The sequence below is a fragment of the Akebia trifoliata genome, chromosome 9, assembly GCF_017979445.1.
Source record: "Akebia trifoliata isolate Shusen 1 chromosome 9, ASM1797944v1, whole genome shotgun sequence".
Classification (NCBI taxonomy): domain Eukaryota; kingdom Viridiplantae; phylum Streptophyta; class Magnoliopsida; order Ranunculales; family Lardizabalaceae; genus Akebia; species Akebia trifoliata.
This window is the reverse complement of record NC_141383.1, coordinates 24,343,225-24,357,071: the sequence shown is the minus strand read 5'-3', so window position 1 is coordinate 24,357,071 and position 13,847 is coordinate 24,343,225. Positions and strand designations below refer to the sequence as shown.

Below are 13,847 nucleotides of genomic sequence, written 5' to 3'. Positions count from 1 at the left end.
AATAACGAGATAGGATTTTGGGGTAGGTAGAAGATTACGAACTATTAAAAGTTGATAAAATGACATTTACACCATGTTTGGATTGAGAGAAATGGAGAGAAGAGAAAGAAATTGATTTTCTCTTCATTTCTCTTATTTAGAAAATTAAGTGTGGAGAGGAGAAAATTAATGGAGAGGGTAGGAGAGAAAAAAATTTAATTTTTTTTCTCCCTCAAATCAAAGAGTTTTGGAGAGAAAGCGAAAAAATAGAACAAATTACTTCCTATTCTATTATTTTCTCTCCTATCTAACCAAATAAGGTAGAGAGCAAGTTATTTTATGTTCTTTTTTTTTTTTCTTTTCTCTTCCTTTCTCTTTATTTTTCTCAATCCAAACAGAATGAACATAACAGAATTGCGAGAGAAAAAAAATTAGGATGGAGATCGAGTGGAGAAGATGTGATCATTTGGACTCCTAATATTAAAGGTTTATTCTCGATAAGAGAGTTTTATAATAATTTAGATAAGGTGGAGACCCTAATTTCCTCTTTGTTGCTGGGAGGGGCCCAAAGGTGCCATCTAAGGTGCTTTTTAAAAAAAATTTATATAGCCATTAAGGACAATATTCTAATGCTTGATCAGTTGAGGAGAAGGGATTTCTCATATTTGTTGTTTGTGTTTGTCAAACGAAGAATTGACTAATCACTTGCGTGTGCATTGCATGGTGACAAGGGAGGTTTGAAACTATTTTTTATCGTTGGTCAGGATTATTTCCTTTCTTTTGGGATCAGTAAGAGAAGTCTATAGTGGTGGCCATAGTTGGGGATGAGCTTTCGTAATACAAAAAAGGTTAATTTGGAGTTAATCTTTTTTGCAATTTCGTGGAGTATTATGAAAGAAAGAAATGCTAGAGTGTTAAAGGAGATCTCAAACAAATCAAGAATTAGTTTTCTCGATTCTAGGGATTCTCTTTCTTTTTGCAATATCTATGAAGAGTTCAAAGGGTGTTCTTTGAGGATTTTGTTTTCCATTGGGACAGTATTTGTAATATTTCATAATTGTAGCTCTCTTTTTTCTTATTTGTTTTTTATTTCCCTGAGTTGGTCATCTCGACCTTTCCTTTCTTTATATTTTTTCCTTCTTTTGTTTTTTTGTTTTTTGTTTTTTGTTTTTTTTTTTTATTAAAAAAAAAAAATCAGGATTATGATAAGAGGTTGAGAGCATTTAGATCATGTTTTATTATTTTTCTAGTGAAGACCTAGGTCAAGGGGTATATCAGAAGTTTGAAAACAAAAGGGTGTCTTGAATATTCACTAAACTATTGAGGGGTATGTTTAAAAAACCCATAATACTATAACATAGAGACCAGGGTTTCAGTCTCTACTCTCTACGTGGGAAGAACTAAGCTACATAGAGCAACAAAGGGGTTTACGTTATCTACTTGCTCGTCTCGTGTTTTTCTTGAAAAGTTTGGATTTTCTCTCTCATTCTCGAATTAGGGTTTTGAACTTTGAAAACCTCTCACTCCCTGCAAGAAGCTATGAATTCTGATTCAATGATGAATGGTTCTGTTCATGCGTTCTCGAAGGATTTCGGGAAGAAAAAGAGGGTAAATTAAATTGAAAATTTTATCTAAGTTAATCTTCAATTCTGTTATCTTCTCTATAACCCTCATTTGATTTTGATTTCGATTTTTTCCCCTTTTTTTCAGACTAACAGGTCTGCGAAATTGAAGCAGTGCAAGCTCGATGCGAGGCGCGAGCAATGGCTTTCTCAAGGTTTGTAATCGATTTCTTCGCTCTAATAGCCAATTTTTTATTTTAAAAAAAAATTCTTTGTTTTGTTAAGTTTTTTATTGTTAAAACGAAGATTTTGAAAGATTGATTTGACTCTCTTGAGGGATTTGATGCCATAGTTACAAAATTCTCCGAATTTTTCCAAAAAAAAACTTAAAATTCTACAAATAAGGGACTAGCGGATTGATTTGATGAATTAATCCATCACTTATCAATTGACCGCAAAATATGGTAACATTTTCATCCTTCACCCTCAAAATTTTGTTTTCTTCAACATTCAAATCTCAAGAACAAGATAGATGTTTTAGGGGAATGCAGATGATGGATTTTGATAAGAAACCCTAAAACATCAGTAGTATGTTTTCCAAAATTTTCCCAAAATTATCCAAATTAACCGGGTTGAGACCTGGCGAATAATTATTGAATCCAAACTTTGTTACTATGTTTAATGCAGTTAAGATTCTGGGATGTAAGGAGGAATTGACTTTGCCTTCGATTAATGAACGAGAAAACCAGGCTTTGGGGATTTCAAAAATGAGGTCAATAGGGGAAGTAAATGAGGAATCGGATTCAAACCTGCAAAAGATCGATTTGGAGTCCTTGTTAAATAGTCCTACCAATATCATATCGGGTGATCCCAATTCGCGAAAGATTCGAACTTGTAGTAGTAGCAGTAGTAGTCGGTGTTGTTCCACAAGCGTCAGTGAGGAAGAAGAAGATGAAGACGATGAGTGCATGGATGATTGGGAGGCTATCGCTGACGCCTTGACAGCCAGTGAGAATCATCACCACCCGCATTTGGAGCCACCGATTGAACCTAAAGCAGCAATCCTTAGTGAAGTGGGTGTTTTGAAATCGGAATGTAATTGTGCGGTTCCCAAGGCGGTGGGGAACGGTCGTGCATGGAGACCCGATGATGCATTCCGTCCCCAGACTTTGCCGAGTCTCTCAAAGCAGTATAGTTTTCCCATGAACGTTGAGCGACGTTGTGGTCGTGGAGGTGTGTCCTGGGTTAGATCGTGCCCAATTTGCTATGAAGACCTTGATCATACAGACTCAAGTTTCCTCCCTTGCTTGTGTGGGTTCCGGCTTTGCCTCTTTTGCCACAAGAGGATTCTTGAAGCTGATGGGCGTTGTCCGGGCTGCAGGAAAGAGTACGATCCCGCAAAGGGGGGAACATTTGGAAATGAAGGAGCCCCACCTTTCCGTTTGACTCGTTCTTTAAGCATGAGTACAAGTTCTTAGGAAGAGAGTTCCGTTTTTTGTATATGCAGGCTATATCTTTGTGTGTGTGTGTGTGTGTGTTGTGTGTGTATCTTTTGTTCACTGTCGTTGCTCTTATTTTCGATGAGAAAGACGTGAATATAGAGATAGAGTTTGAAGCACTCTAGGAGCTTAACTTGAACCTTAAAAGTTTGTTTATTACCTTCATCATCGTGTGCGTAGGTTGATGTAGAAGATTTATGTGGGTCTGTAAATAGATAAGGTGGTATAGACAATGAATACATCGAATCGTAGCGCAGAACATTTTTATTGCCTTCTTCGGTTATTTATTCTACATGTTCTCTTGGTGTTTATGTGAATTGGAATTCCCTATGTACCTTTTGAAATCAACTGTGTTTGATATAAATGTACTACTTGATTTCACTGATTCATGATCCCATCTTAACAAAATAGTCGTTCCTTTGCATCATAAGTGGCTAATTGGCACTGATACTTAAGGTAAAGATTTTTTTTTTTCCAATATGGGGTGAATAATTCTTTGAAAGAACACATGAATGTGGATAATTTATCAAAAACTATATGAATGTGTAAGATGTAATTCTTACTTTGTTTACTTGTCAGCTCTTGTTATTTTAACAAATGGAGTTATGAAGGAACTTGAAAGAACCATCCATGTTGCTGGTACAATTTCGTCTTTTAAGAGTAAAACACATGCACCATTGCTCAAGTAATCCTTACTCCTTAGATATCAATTATCTCAATTCAGAAGCTGTAATCACCCACCAAGGTTCTTCCGAATCCTCTGGACGTCTTGGTTGCTAATTCGAAACGATTTCTGCAAAACTTCATTCATGATGGGTGGCTTGGATGTGAAAGTGGCAAGTGCAACCAACTCTGCACCAGGGTTCTGACTGTTGAGGCCCGTCAGCACTAACGCTGGCCTTGGGCCAAGATTGTAGAGAAAATGAACCAACCCTCTAGGGAACACAAACGAGTCCCCCGCTTGCAAATGTTGTGTAAAGAGACGATTAGAGGTGTCGACAAAGCCCACCATAACATATCCTTGAAGAAGGTGGGCTATCTCCGATGCACGAGGGTGCCAGTGGAGAGGGATGAGTCCGCCAACTGCTATATCGACACGTCCCATGGTCAGGCCTTGTGTGTTAACGCCAGGCATGTTACGGATATTGGTTAGGGTGATGTTGAAACCAAATGGGTTGGCATTTGTGTCACCGGGCTTGGATAGAGCGGATGTTGTGAAGTGGGTGGTGGTTGCAAGAGCAGGGTTAATGCAAGGTGAGCCATTTATGAAGAATGATTGGGTGGTGGAGGTGTCAGCAACGCAGTAGTCTTGAAGGGGGTCTGGGTCTGGTTTTGTGAGGCCTAAGAGAGGTAGCAAGATGAGGATCCTGAGCAAGGAAGAAGGGTTTCTCATGTTGTTTTTGAAATGTAGTGAGATTGTTTTGGTTTGAAATCTGATTTCAACAAATGCTTGCTATATAGTAGGAAGAGAGGGAGAGAGGGTGATGTTGGGAATTGAGGACTTTGTGTGTGTGTGTGGAGATTGAGTAGCGTAGGAGAGTTGAAGGAGGTGGAAACAAAGCAAAAGTTTTATTGCTTTTGCCATTAAATGAAGGAAACCATATAAATTCTCTTTTAAGCATTTTTTCTTCCTTTCTGTGCTTTGTATAAGAAAAATAAAAATTACTCGGATTCTCAATGAAAAGGAAAGCATGAAATGTATATCTTAATTAAGGGTCGGTTTCTAATGACTCCTCGAAAATGGCCAAAAGCCAAAACCACATGATCGGATCCCAATTATGTAAAAATGTAGTATTTATCATCAGGATATGTATGATCAAGATTTGCACAAATCCACACCGATGGATTTTGCTTTTACAAGGTCGGGATCTTGTGTTTTTTACACGAGTCAACCGAACTGCTCTTTAATTAAATTGTAAAATTGTAATGAGTATGACTCAACTAGAATCGGGATTTTTTTTCATTTGCTCCAACATCTTATAAAAAATTTCTTTATGAAATAAATATATGAATTAATCTACAAAAAGAAATTTTACTATTGTCACTGTATCACCAAAAAAATGTGCCCCATGTTATAATTCAAATCATAAGATTCATATTATTAATGGTACTTGACTCCAACGACAAGAAGAGATTGAGATTTTAATGTGAAGGGATTCATACATTGAGATGATCAAGCAAACTACACTTCCTTCTTATATGGTGGGGTGGCAACTCTTGAGGTCTGCGATGATCATCGTTCATCACTCTCACTTGTTTGCTCAAGCGATGGCTCTGCAACTACACAGGGCCATCCAAGAAAATTCCAAATCATGTCAAAACAGAGATACGAGATAAAATAGAAATAAGTAAAAACTATTTTGTGCTAGAATTAAAAAAAAAAAAAATTACCATAAATACAGTTTTTACAAGAAGTTGACGATGATAAAGAAGAATATACACATGACTCTTCTAATTTCCTCTCATTATCTTTACAACAATCCAACAACACAGCTTAAGTGTAATCTGTACTCCAAGCCTCTTAAGTGATGACCCAATAGCATACACCTGCCATAAAAAACGACAAGAACGTTCATTATGGATTTTCAGATCAAAAGTTTCAGTATTTAATGGATCAAACTTATTCCTTTAAATAGAAAAGATCTTACTAATCAGACCACTTAACCTATCAGTGTATGGATGACCAAGATAAATAAAACAAGCCTAAAATGGGTCACGAGTAGTGGTTTGTTGTTAGAGGATGGAAGCACGTTCTGAACCCAGGACATAGGGGGCATAAATGGGTCGGATCTTATCCGAAATCCAAGTTTAGAGGGTTTGGACCCTTGGAGTAGATCCGACTAAAAATGAGTCGAATATGGTTTGATGTCTCTTGATCATAGTCCGATACGGAATCATCCCTACATCTGCCTGGATCCGAATGATATATTGCTTTGAAAATTATATTTGTAGGATTTTCAAACTACACTTCTCTAGTACTACAATATAACATGAATTCTTATAAAATAAAATAGTATAGCCATTAGCAAAGAAATATAGTAGCAAATCGGTTGCGTTGGAAAACAAAATAATTCGGATATGGTTTTATCTACAGTAGGATCCAAGTTGGATACAGACTTTCGAATTTGGGTCTAGATGAAAATTTTGGATCTGGATATGGAGATACACAGATCCGATCTGGATTCAACCCATTTTAAACCCTACCGGCGGGACATGGCATCAGTTCTTGCATGAATGATACTTTCAGTAGTAACTTATTTAAAACTCGAACAAAAAAGAAGAAAGCTAATAAATTAGGTAAGAACAAACCAGTAAAGCAACTTAGCAAGGTAATCCCGAGAAGTGACTACAGTGTCGCGGAGCTCCACATCAGTATCTGGGTAGTTCTCTGTTTCTGCTACAACCGAATCTTCCAAGAAACCAGAGGCAGTATCATCTTCAAAGAATCTTTGCAACACGTTTTGCACAAGTTGATGAATGATTTCCTCCACCTCTGATGATGACGGCCGAGATAGTTCACTCACCTGTCCCAAGAATTAAGTACACAATGAACTAGAAAATATGGATATATTACTCTTTTAAAATAAATAAATCAACTTCTCATAGAAACCACACTATTAGATTACTTAAAATCTTACCATATTGGGTTCCAAAGACCGCAAGTAGTCCAACAAATCGTTGCTTTTTTCTATAGTACATTCCATGCGCGTATTTTCCAGCTTTTGAGCATTCAGTTCCTGGGGACAATGTAAACCTGATCGGCTTAGACATGACGATGTACCAATACTATCTAATAGGCATCACAACATGTTTTAATAGATTTATATGTATATGGAATTCAGTCGATCTCAAATAGTTAATAAAATATCTATATAATAAAACACAATTGCCTTTCCTATTTTACTACTTTTCAAGAATACCCTTCTAATCTTATTGTTTTTCCTCTTCTACCTCCTTTCCAAGAATACCCCTCCAACTTTATTGTCTTTCCTTTACTACCCATTTTCCAATAATACCCCTCCAAATTTATTGGTTTTCCTCTCCTGCCCACTTAATGCCAGAGAGGATGCCTGTGCCAGTAGACATGGACAAACTCTAGCATATTTACAAGATGAATTGACACATATGAGGATTCTCTATGAGTGGCTTGCTATTGGGTCCATTGACCACATTATTAATACTCTAGAAGCCGTCCCCATTTTGTGATGCTTAGCCATTGGACTTCAGTGTTTTTCAGCATTTGTATCATTATTAACATGCCCAACGGACCCATGAGTGAAAATATTGACGAAGAAATGCACAAATCCAATGGTTGAACCATTACCAACTAGCAAGCTTTTGACGATGAGGAACAGAATCTTACTTTAAAGGGTAGAGTGGAAACTTATTTTTAACATACCATGCATAAGTTATAATTTTCCCATGGAGGTTCGAGACCAGCATGGACCAATCCTTAAATTACTCTCTTCTTGCTATCTGGATTATAACCTTAAAGAAATATTATTATGTTGCTTCTCAAGCCAAGGAAGATTAGTCCTTTACCTACTTTAATTTATTTGAATATCATTCACATAAATAAAAGAATCACCATTTCTACTTTTCCAGACAGCTACCTGTGTGTATTATAATTAAGAAGTAAAAAATGTAAAAAAGTCTCTAATCAATTAGAAAAGTCTTAAGAGAATGTGAGCACAGATCTTTTAAGTATTTTTTTTTTGTTTTTTGTATAAGTATACAATTTCGATTAAAAAAGGAGAAATAAAGTACAAGAGGCCGAGATAGCCCCTAAACAAAGAGGAAAAGCAAAACAAAACAAAACAAAAAAAAGCAAAAAACAAAAACTATGTTTTGGTAACTTGTGAAAAGAACAAGAACTAGGAGAGGAAAGTCCCTTGAAGGAACTGAGGGATCCGGGCACGATTCATCCTTCAACACTGTTAGTTATGCCATAAAGCCATATCATCGAGGGTTGGGGATAAGTGGACTCAATAGCCCCAATGGTTCATGAGAGTTAAATGGCCAAATGGGATTCATGTTGCCGACCCCAGTAATTGGACTTAAGGTATAAACAATAACTACACCTATGCCTACTAATCCAGAGATAACTTCCACCAAAAATGCAAATGGAAACCCCTGACAGCCGATTTACAAGATTCCCAATCAGAAGTAAGAGAGATTTTGCCCCAATTTAACTATACTAGTGGACTCTTAAGGTCATTATGAGTAACTAGTGTATTCTCGTTAAGCTCTCCTTCAATCATTTATGTGTGGTTGATGAGTAATGTTCAAGTATTTCAACAAAAAGAGTGATAGAGAGCTAAAATGTAAATCTAGCAGGTCTTGGCACACATTGAATGATTTCAAATTTTAAATTTCAATAAACATTCATTTACTAAAGAAGGTGATACAGATATTAGGATTTTATTTGGCATTAATGAAGTCCTGAAAAAAAATTACATTTCTTTGATCGCCTCCTCTTCTGACCCAGTTTCTTCTAAGTCCTACTTATATCAAAACACGAAATATAAGCAATAAAATCAGAAAGAGAGAATCCTGACCTGCTCGATTGTAGCCAATTCTGATTTTAGCTCTTGTATGTAATGCAGAGCTTCTGGCGACAAGTCCCCAAGATTTTGAGGAGTTTTTCTCTCCCCTAAATCTTCAACACCCCCACCCCAACCATCCCCAATCTCCCTCTCCTCAAACTCATTTTCTAAAACCTCAGATTCCTGAGAAGAAACTGATGCTTCTGTACTTCCAAGAGAGAGACCGAAATTCCTCGTCAGAGAAACTCGATACTCCGCGTTCCACAGAGTATATCTAGCAAATTACCAACCAAACAACCAATTCAGTAACAACCCATTTTTCCAAATTCCAAATCCTAAGGGGGAAAAAAGATTTAAGGGAATCAGTGGGAATTATAGAAATTACCAACCAATTCAGCAACAACCCACTTTTCCAAATTCCGATTCCAAAGAACAATTACAAATAGAATTATGGGTATCAGAGGGAATTATAGATATTACCAACCAAACAACCAATTCAGTAACAACCCAACTTTCCAAATTCAAATTTCCAACTAAAAAAATATATATAATTATGGGTATCAGTGGGAATTATAGAAGAAAGAAATTACCAAGCAATTCAATAACTCCCAAATTTTCCAAATTCAAACCCCTAATAACAAAATAAAATAAAATTATGGGTATCACTGGGAATAATAGAAATTACCAACCAAACAACCAATTCAATAACAACCCATTTCTCCAAATTCCAATTTCTAATAACAAAATCAAATAAAACTAAAGGTATTGTTGGGAATTATAGAAATTACCCAGTGATGATAGAAGATGAGAGGAGGCGGTCGAGGGGTTGCCTAGAAACCCCAATTGTAACAGAAAACTGATCAGAAGGAAGAAGACCAAGCATAGTAGAGATGGTGCGTTTCATGGAATCTTTAGCGGCGGAAGGGACGCCCTTAGAGATGATTGAGGTGTCGAGTGGTTCGATACGCTTGAGCATGTTAGCGATGACGGAGAATTCTCGATCGAAGTCGGACTTCCGGGTAGAGACGAAATCGTCTGCAACACCTCCGCCATCGACGCCGGAGACGAGACAGTTGAGGATAACTGGAGGAGGAGAGAAGATACGTTGAGGTCTCTTCGTGGTGGAGGTGGTGGCGGGAAGAAGTAACGGTCGAAGGAGGTTTTGGCGGGTAAAGAGTGTTGGAGATTGCGAGGGGTTGAAGGATAGATCGCTGAAGCGGGAGAGTATCAGAGCCTTGGCTGCTGCCGCCATTAATGCCCAAATCTCTCTCTCTCTCTCTCTCTCTCTCTCTCTCTACTGTACTGTCGTGCTCTTACCTTCTCAGAGTCTCGCCCAACCTACCAATTTTTCTCTTATTTTAATGGGTGAATTAGAGAAGACCCCTCCATGTATTGGTGATATTTGGGTTACCACCTGTGTTTTCAAAGTGGTGACATACCCCTTGACTGAAATGTACTCTAATAGAATAATATAACATGACTTAAATACCCTCAACTTTCACCCTAACAACTAAAAAGAAAATTTTTCCCCCAAAACAATCATTCTATTCTCTATAGTAAAAAAATAAATGTATCCTTCATCTCTAATATTAAGGTATTATTTATTTCAACCTTCAAACCTCTGGCTAATATAGAATTATGGAGAAAGTATAAAATAACAAAATTTTGGATAGAAAAATTTACAAAGGATTAAGATCAAGTTGAAAATAATAGTCTAAAGATATTAAAATAATGAATAATGATTTTCTAAGGCTGCCCTTTGACACACACACCCCCTAACACATGTGGTAGAATCATAGTACTTTTTATTGGGATACACAACTAAGTATATTTACGAGGATATACAATTATGTATCAGGAGGGAAAAAAATCTATGGTTCTAACTCCTGTCATGTCATGGGGTAGAGGAGGAGGAGGAGGAGGAGGAGAGAGGGGGGGGGGCATCAAAAAATTACTGGCTGTAAAATAATTTGCCCATGAAGGTTGAAAGATTTGAAAATGATTGACTTTAGGGAGAAAAATCAAATGTAAATTTTTTAGGAAGTAATACAATGGAATTTGGGATAAAAGAATTTAAGACATTTTGAGAAGTGTTACATACCAGATTGAAAATGATGAAATATTAAAAATAAAGTTGAATAAATAAAAAAAATATATGCCTATTGTAGACACCCCAATTTGAACGGGTCCTCACTCGAAAGGGCCCAAAAACAGTAATTTTCCAATAAATTTGTCCAACAGGCCTCGATGACCCGAATCATCAATTTTCGCCAAAATCAAGGCCTCTAACACCTTTCAATGGGTTAATAGGCCCACTAAAAGGATTCGACACACTCCCATCTACCCTGGCTCATTTGAGATACCAATTTTCCAACAAAAATAGGCCAACGGGCCTTAAGGGCCCAAAACGTTAAAAAATGGCAATTTTGAATAAATCAATGCCCTAAGACCTCCCAATGGTCTAAGGGACCCACAAGAAAGGGTGTGACCCATCCCACATGTGTTCAACATCACCGCTCCACGCTTGCATCCAAAAAAATTGATGAAATCCTTCGAACGGGCCCAAGAAGCTCGACTTGCCAACACTTGACACTTTTAATCAAATCAATAAAATACAAAATCCTAAATAGATAAATCCAAAAAGTGAGACTTGGGATACCTATCCTTCATCTACCCTTCACCGTTCCACCTCCGAAACCCCAAACACCCTAAACCTATCCAAAGCCCACAAACCTTCAACCCCTTTTCCAAATTAATTTCAATCCAAAATCAAGCCCATGTTACCTAAACCCTAAAACCTATCCACCCTCAAAATCCAACCCAAAACAAGCCTTACCCAATCTAAAATAATCTACAAACCCAAGCCCAACACTTAAAAGCCCACTAACTATTACCCATACCCAACTCATTATCTAACCCATAACACTAACCATTACCCATTACCCACATCAACCAATCAACCCCTCAATATCAAAAGATGACACTTGTCATCACTACCCTTCACTTCCCCCATCCAATCACCCACTCACATCACCATTCTCTAAACAACTCATCTAACCCATCTCATCTCTCTCCAAAATCACTTCAACCCATACCCTACCCTAACCTAACCTATCCCCATTATCTAACATCATCAACCACCCACATCACTACCCATATCTCTACCCATCATCTTCCTTAAAACACTCCAATAAAATCAACTCAACCCATACTTCATTCATCATCAATCAACTAACCCATTTCTCTCTCTCTAATCAACAACCCCCATCAACCAATCAACCAATTTCATTCATCACCCTCTCATCATGATTGTCACATGGCATCATCTCCTTTATTATCCCAAAAACCAACCAATCAATCTCTTACACTACCTATTCCTCCACCTTACCCTTTTCATCAACCTAACACTCCTTCCCTAAACAACTCTCTTACACCCCCACTCCTCCCGTCAACCATCACTCATCTCATCCCACCTAACACTCTATCCAAATGGATTTGGGTAGGATCCAAATCATTTGGGTTGAAATACAATCCATTTCCATTCTTTACAAAACTACCCCTAAATTCACTTCAAATTTCATACTCTCATCTTCTAAAAATCATGTCATTCTCTATTCTCTCAACTCTTCACCCCATTATACCCCCAAACCCCCTCCAAACATTTATAAATACCTCCCTTCTCATCCCAAAAATGGTTACCAAGTCTTAGAAGAAAAATATTCTCTATCACTCTCTCATACCATCTTCTAAAAAGAAATTTCACTTTCATACTACACTAAGGATTTAAGAAGCATAGAATAAGAAGGAAAGAAAAAAAAGCAAGAAGAACCTTAAAGATTCAAGGTGGGTCCAAGACCCCCTCTCCTCTCTCTCTCTAATCTTCTTCTCTTCCCTCTTCTACCATCCCTTTTCTTTTCATTTTATTTTAAACAAGTTGAGTATGAATGGACCCAAGGCTAATGGTCTAAAAGGGTAATTTCCATTAATGAAATGACCTTATGACCAAACCGAAATTAAATCCCTACTTAGGGAACAAATGCACCCACGTGTCACTTTTTTATTACTTATTTTAAATCAAAATGCCCAAGTTCTTTGAGGTTACCGCCACTTGACGGGGAGAAAAGGGTGCCTAACACCTTCCCTTTTCTCCAACCGAGCCGCTTATCCGAATCTCAGGGTTTGACCACCCCTTATCCATTGTGAGTCACTAAAATGCCAAAAATGCCATTTTTTTTTGAAAATGTACCTCGGGTGACCATTCACACCCACTTCCAACTTGAATGGTGGCGACTCCAAATCATCGTAGATGTGACCGTCATAATAACAAAAGCCACATAATTACACTTATCGAAGATGGTTGACTAGGAAAAAAATCAAGGATTTTTTACCATGAATTGAAGATTAGATCATTTTATTAGTCAATTCAGGATGACTAAGATAAGGGTTGTATGTCATTAATGTGAAAACAACGAGATACCTCAAATATTCACCAAAACGTTGAGGGTCTTGATTACGATGGTCTTAAAGTGCTGACAACAAATGACCTAAAATTCACTGTCTTTAGTTCATTGCCAAATTGAGGGTATTTAAGTCATTTACCTTAGTCTATGACAAAAGATAATAGTCAAGGATGTGTAGTCACTCTAAAATATAAAGGTGGTATCTCAAATATTTATTAAAAAAAATTACTTAAGGGACTCTCGTGAAAGAGTTTCTTTCTAAATAGTCTCTAAGTTTTGAGTTGTAGCAACGAGACATTTAGTAAACTTTCTCTTTTTTTAATAACCCCTGTTACTACTGAACTTACCATTTTTTTATTTATTGTCGAGTTCACCACTTTTTAAATAAAAAATGAACTTAACACCGATAAAACCTATCCATTTTCAATTTTTTCTGACTAAAATACATGGAAAGATCGACTAAAAATTTTATATAACAACTTTTTTAGATGATTTCAATTCAAAATAATCATTCTTGATCGATTTTCATCCAAAAATTAAGGAAAAAAAATGAAAAATTCCTAATTTTTTATATACATCTTTAAAATATTTGAAAAAAATCCTTGAAAATGACTTTTTCTTTCTTAAATTCTTTTCGTTAAAATGGAGTCTTTGAAACTTGATTGAGATGTCAAAAATCTAATTTTAGGTGAAAAAGATGAATTCAAACAATTAGGACATTTGATCAAGAGAAATGTAAGAGATGAGATCCAATGACCGTTTAGAAAGAAAAAATTAACTAAATGTCTTGCAAACTACATC

General features: G+C 36.8%; 3 protein-coding genes across 4 annotated transcripts; 1 reads left to right on the top strand and 2 right to left on the bottom strand.

The window, feature by feature from the left end:
* Positions 1–1,350: 1,350 nt before the first annotated feature.
* LOC147394902 (uncharacterized) lies at positions 1,351–3,357 on the top strand. The gene is made up of 3 exons (XM_086453648.1): positions 1,351–1,587; positions 1,690–1,756; positions 2,229–3,357. Exons 1-3 carry the CDS (start codon positions 1,519–1,521, stop codon positions 3,017–3,019), a joined length of 927 nt encoding a protein of 308 aa, XP_086309774.1. The 5' UTR covers positions 1,351–1,518; the 3' UTR covers positions 3,020–3,357.
* Positions 3,358–3,620: 263 nt separating this feature from the next.
* On the bottom strand, positions 3,621–4,970 carry GLP7 (germin-like protein 7). Its single transcript, XM_086453649.1, has one exon. The coding sequence runs from the start codon at positions 4,431–4,433 to the stop codon at positions 3,774–3,776; it is 660 nt and encodes a 219-aa protein (XP_086309775.1). The 5' UTR covers positions 4,434–4,970; the 3' UTR covers positions 3,621–3,773.
* A 115-nt stretch (positions 4,971–5,085) lies between these two features.
* Positions 5,086–9,919, bottom strand: LOC147394900 (uncharacterized). Of its 2 annotated transcripts, XR_015181390.1 has the most exons (6): positions 9,375–9,919; positions 8,599–8,860; positions 6,679–6,777; positions 6,350–6,564; positions 5,432–5,587; positions 5,086–5,320 (listed from the first exon to the last, which is right to left on the bottom strand). XR_015181390.1 is itself a non-coding variant. In XM_086453647.1 (5 exons), exons 1-5 carry the CDS (start codon positions 9,836–9,838, stop codon positions 5,512–5,514), a joined length of 1,116 nt encoding a protein of 371 aa, XP_086309773.1. In that variant the 5' UTR covers positions 9,839–9,919; the 3' UTR covers positions 5,382–5,511. The 2 variants fall into 2 exon arrangements, 1 of the variants encoding a protein (XP_086309773.1); XM_086453647.1 differs by lacking the exon at positions 5,086–5,320 and having other exon boundaries at positions 5,382–5,587.
* Between the last annotated feature and the right edge of the window lie 3,928 nt (positions 9,920–13,847).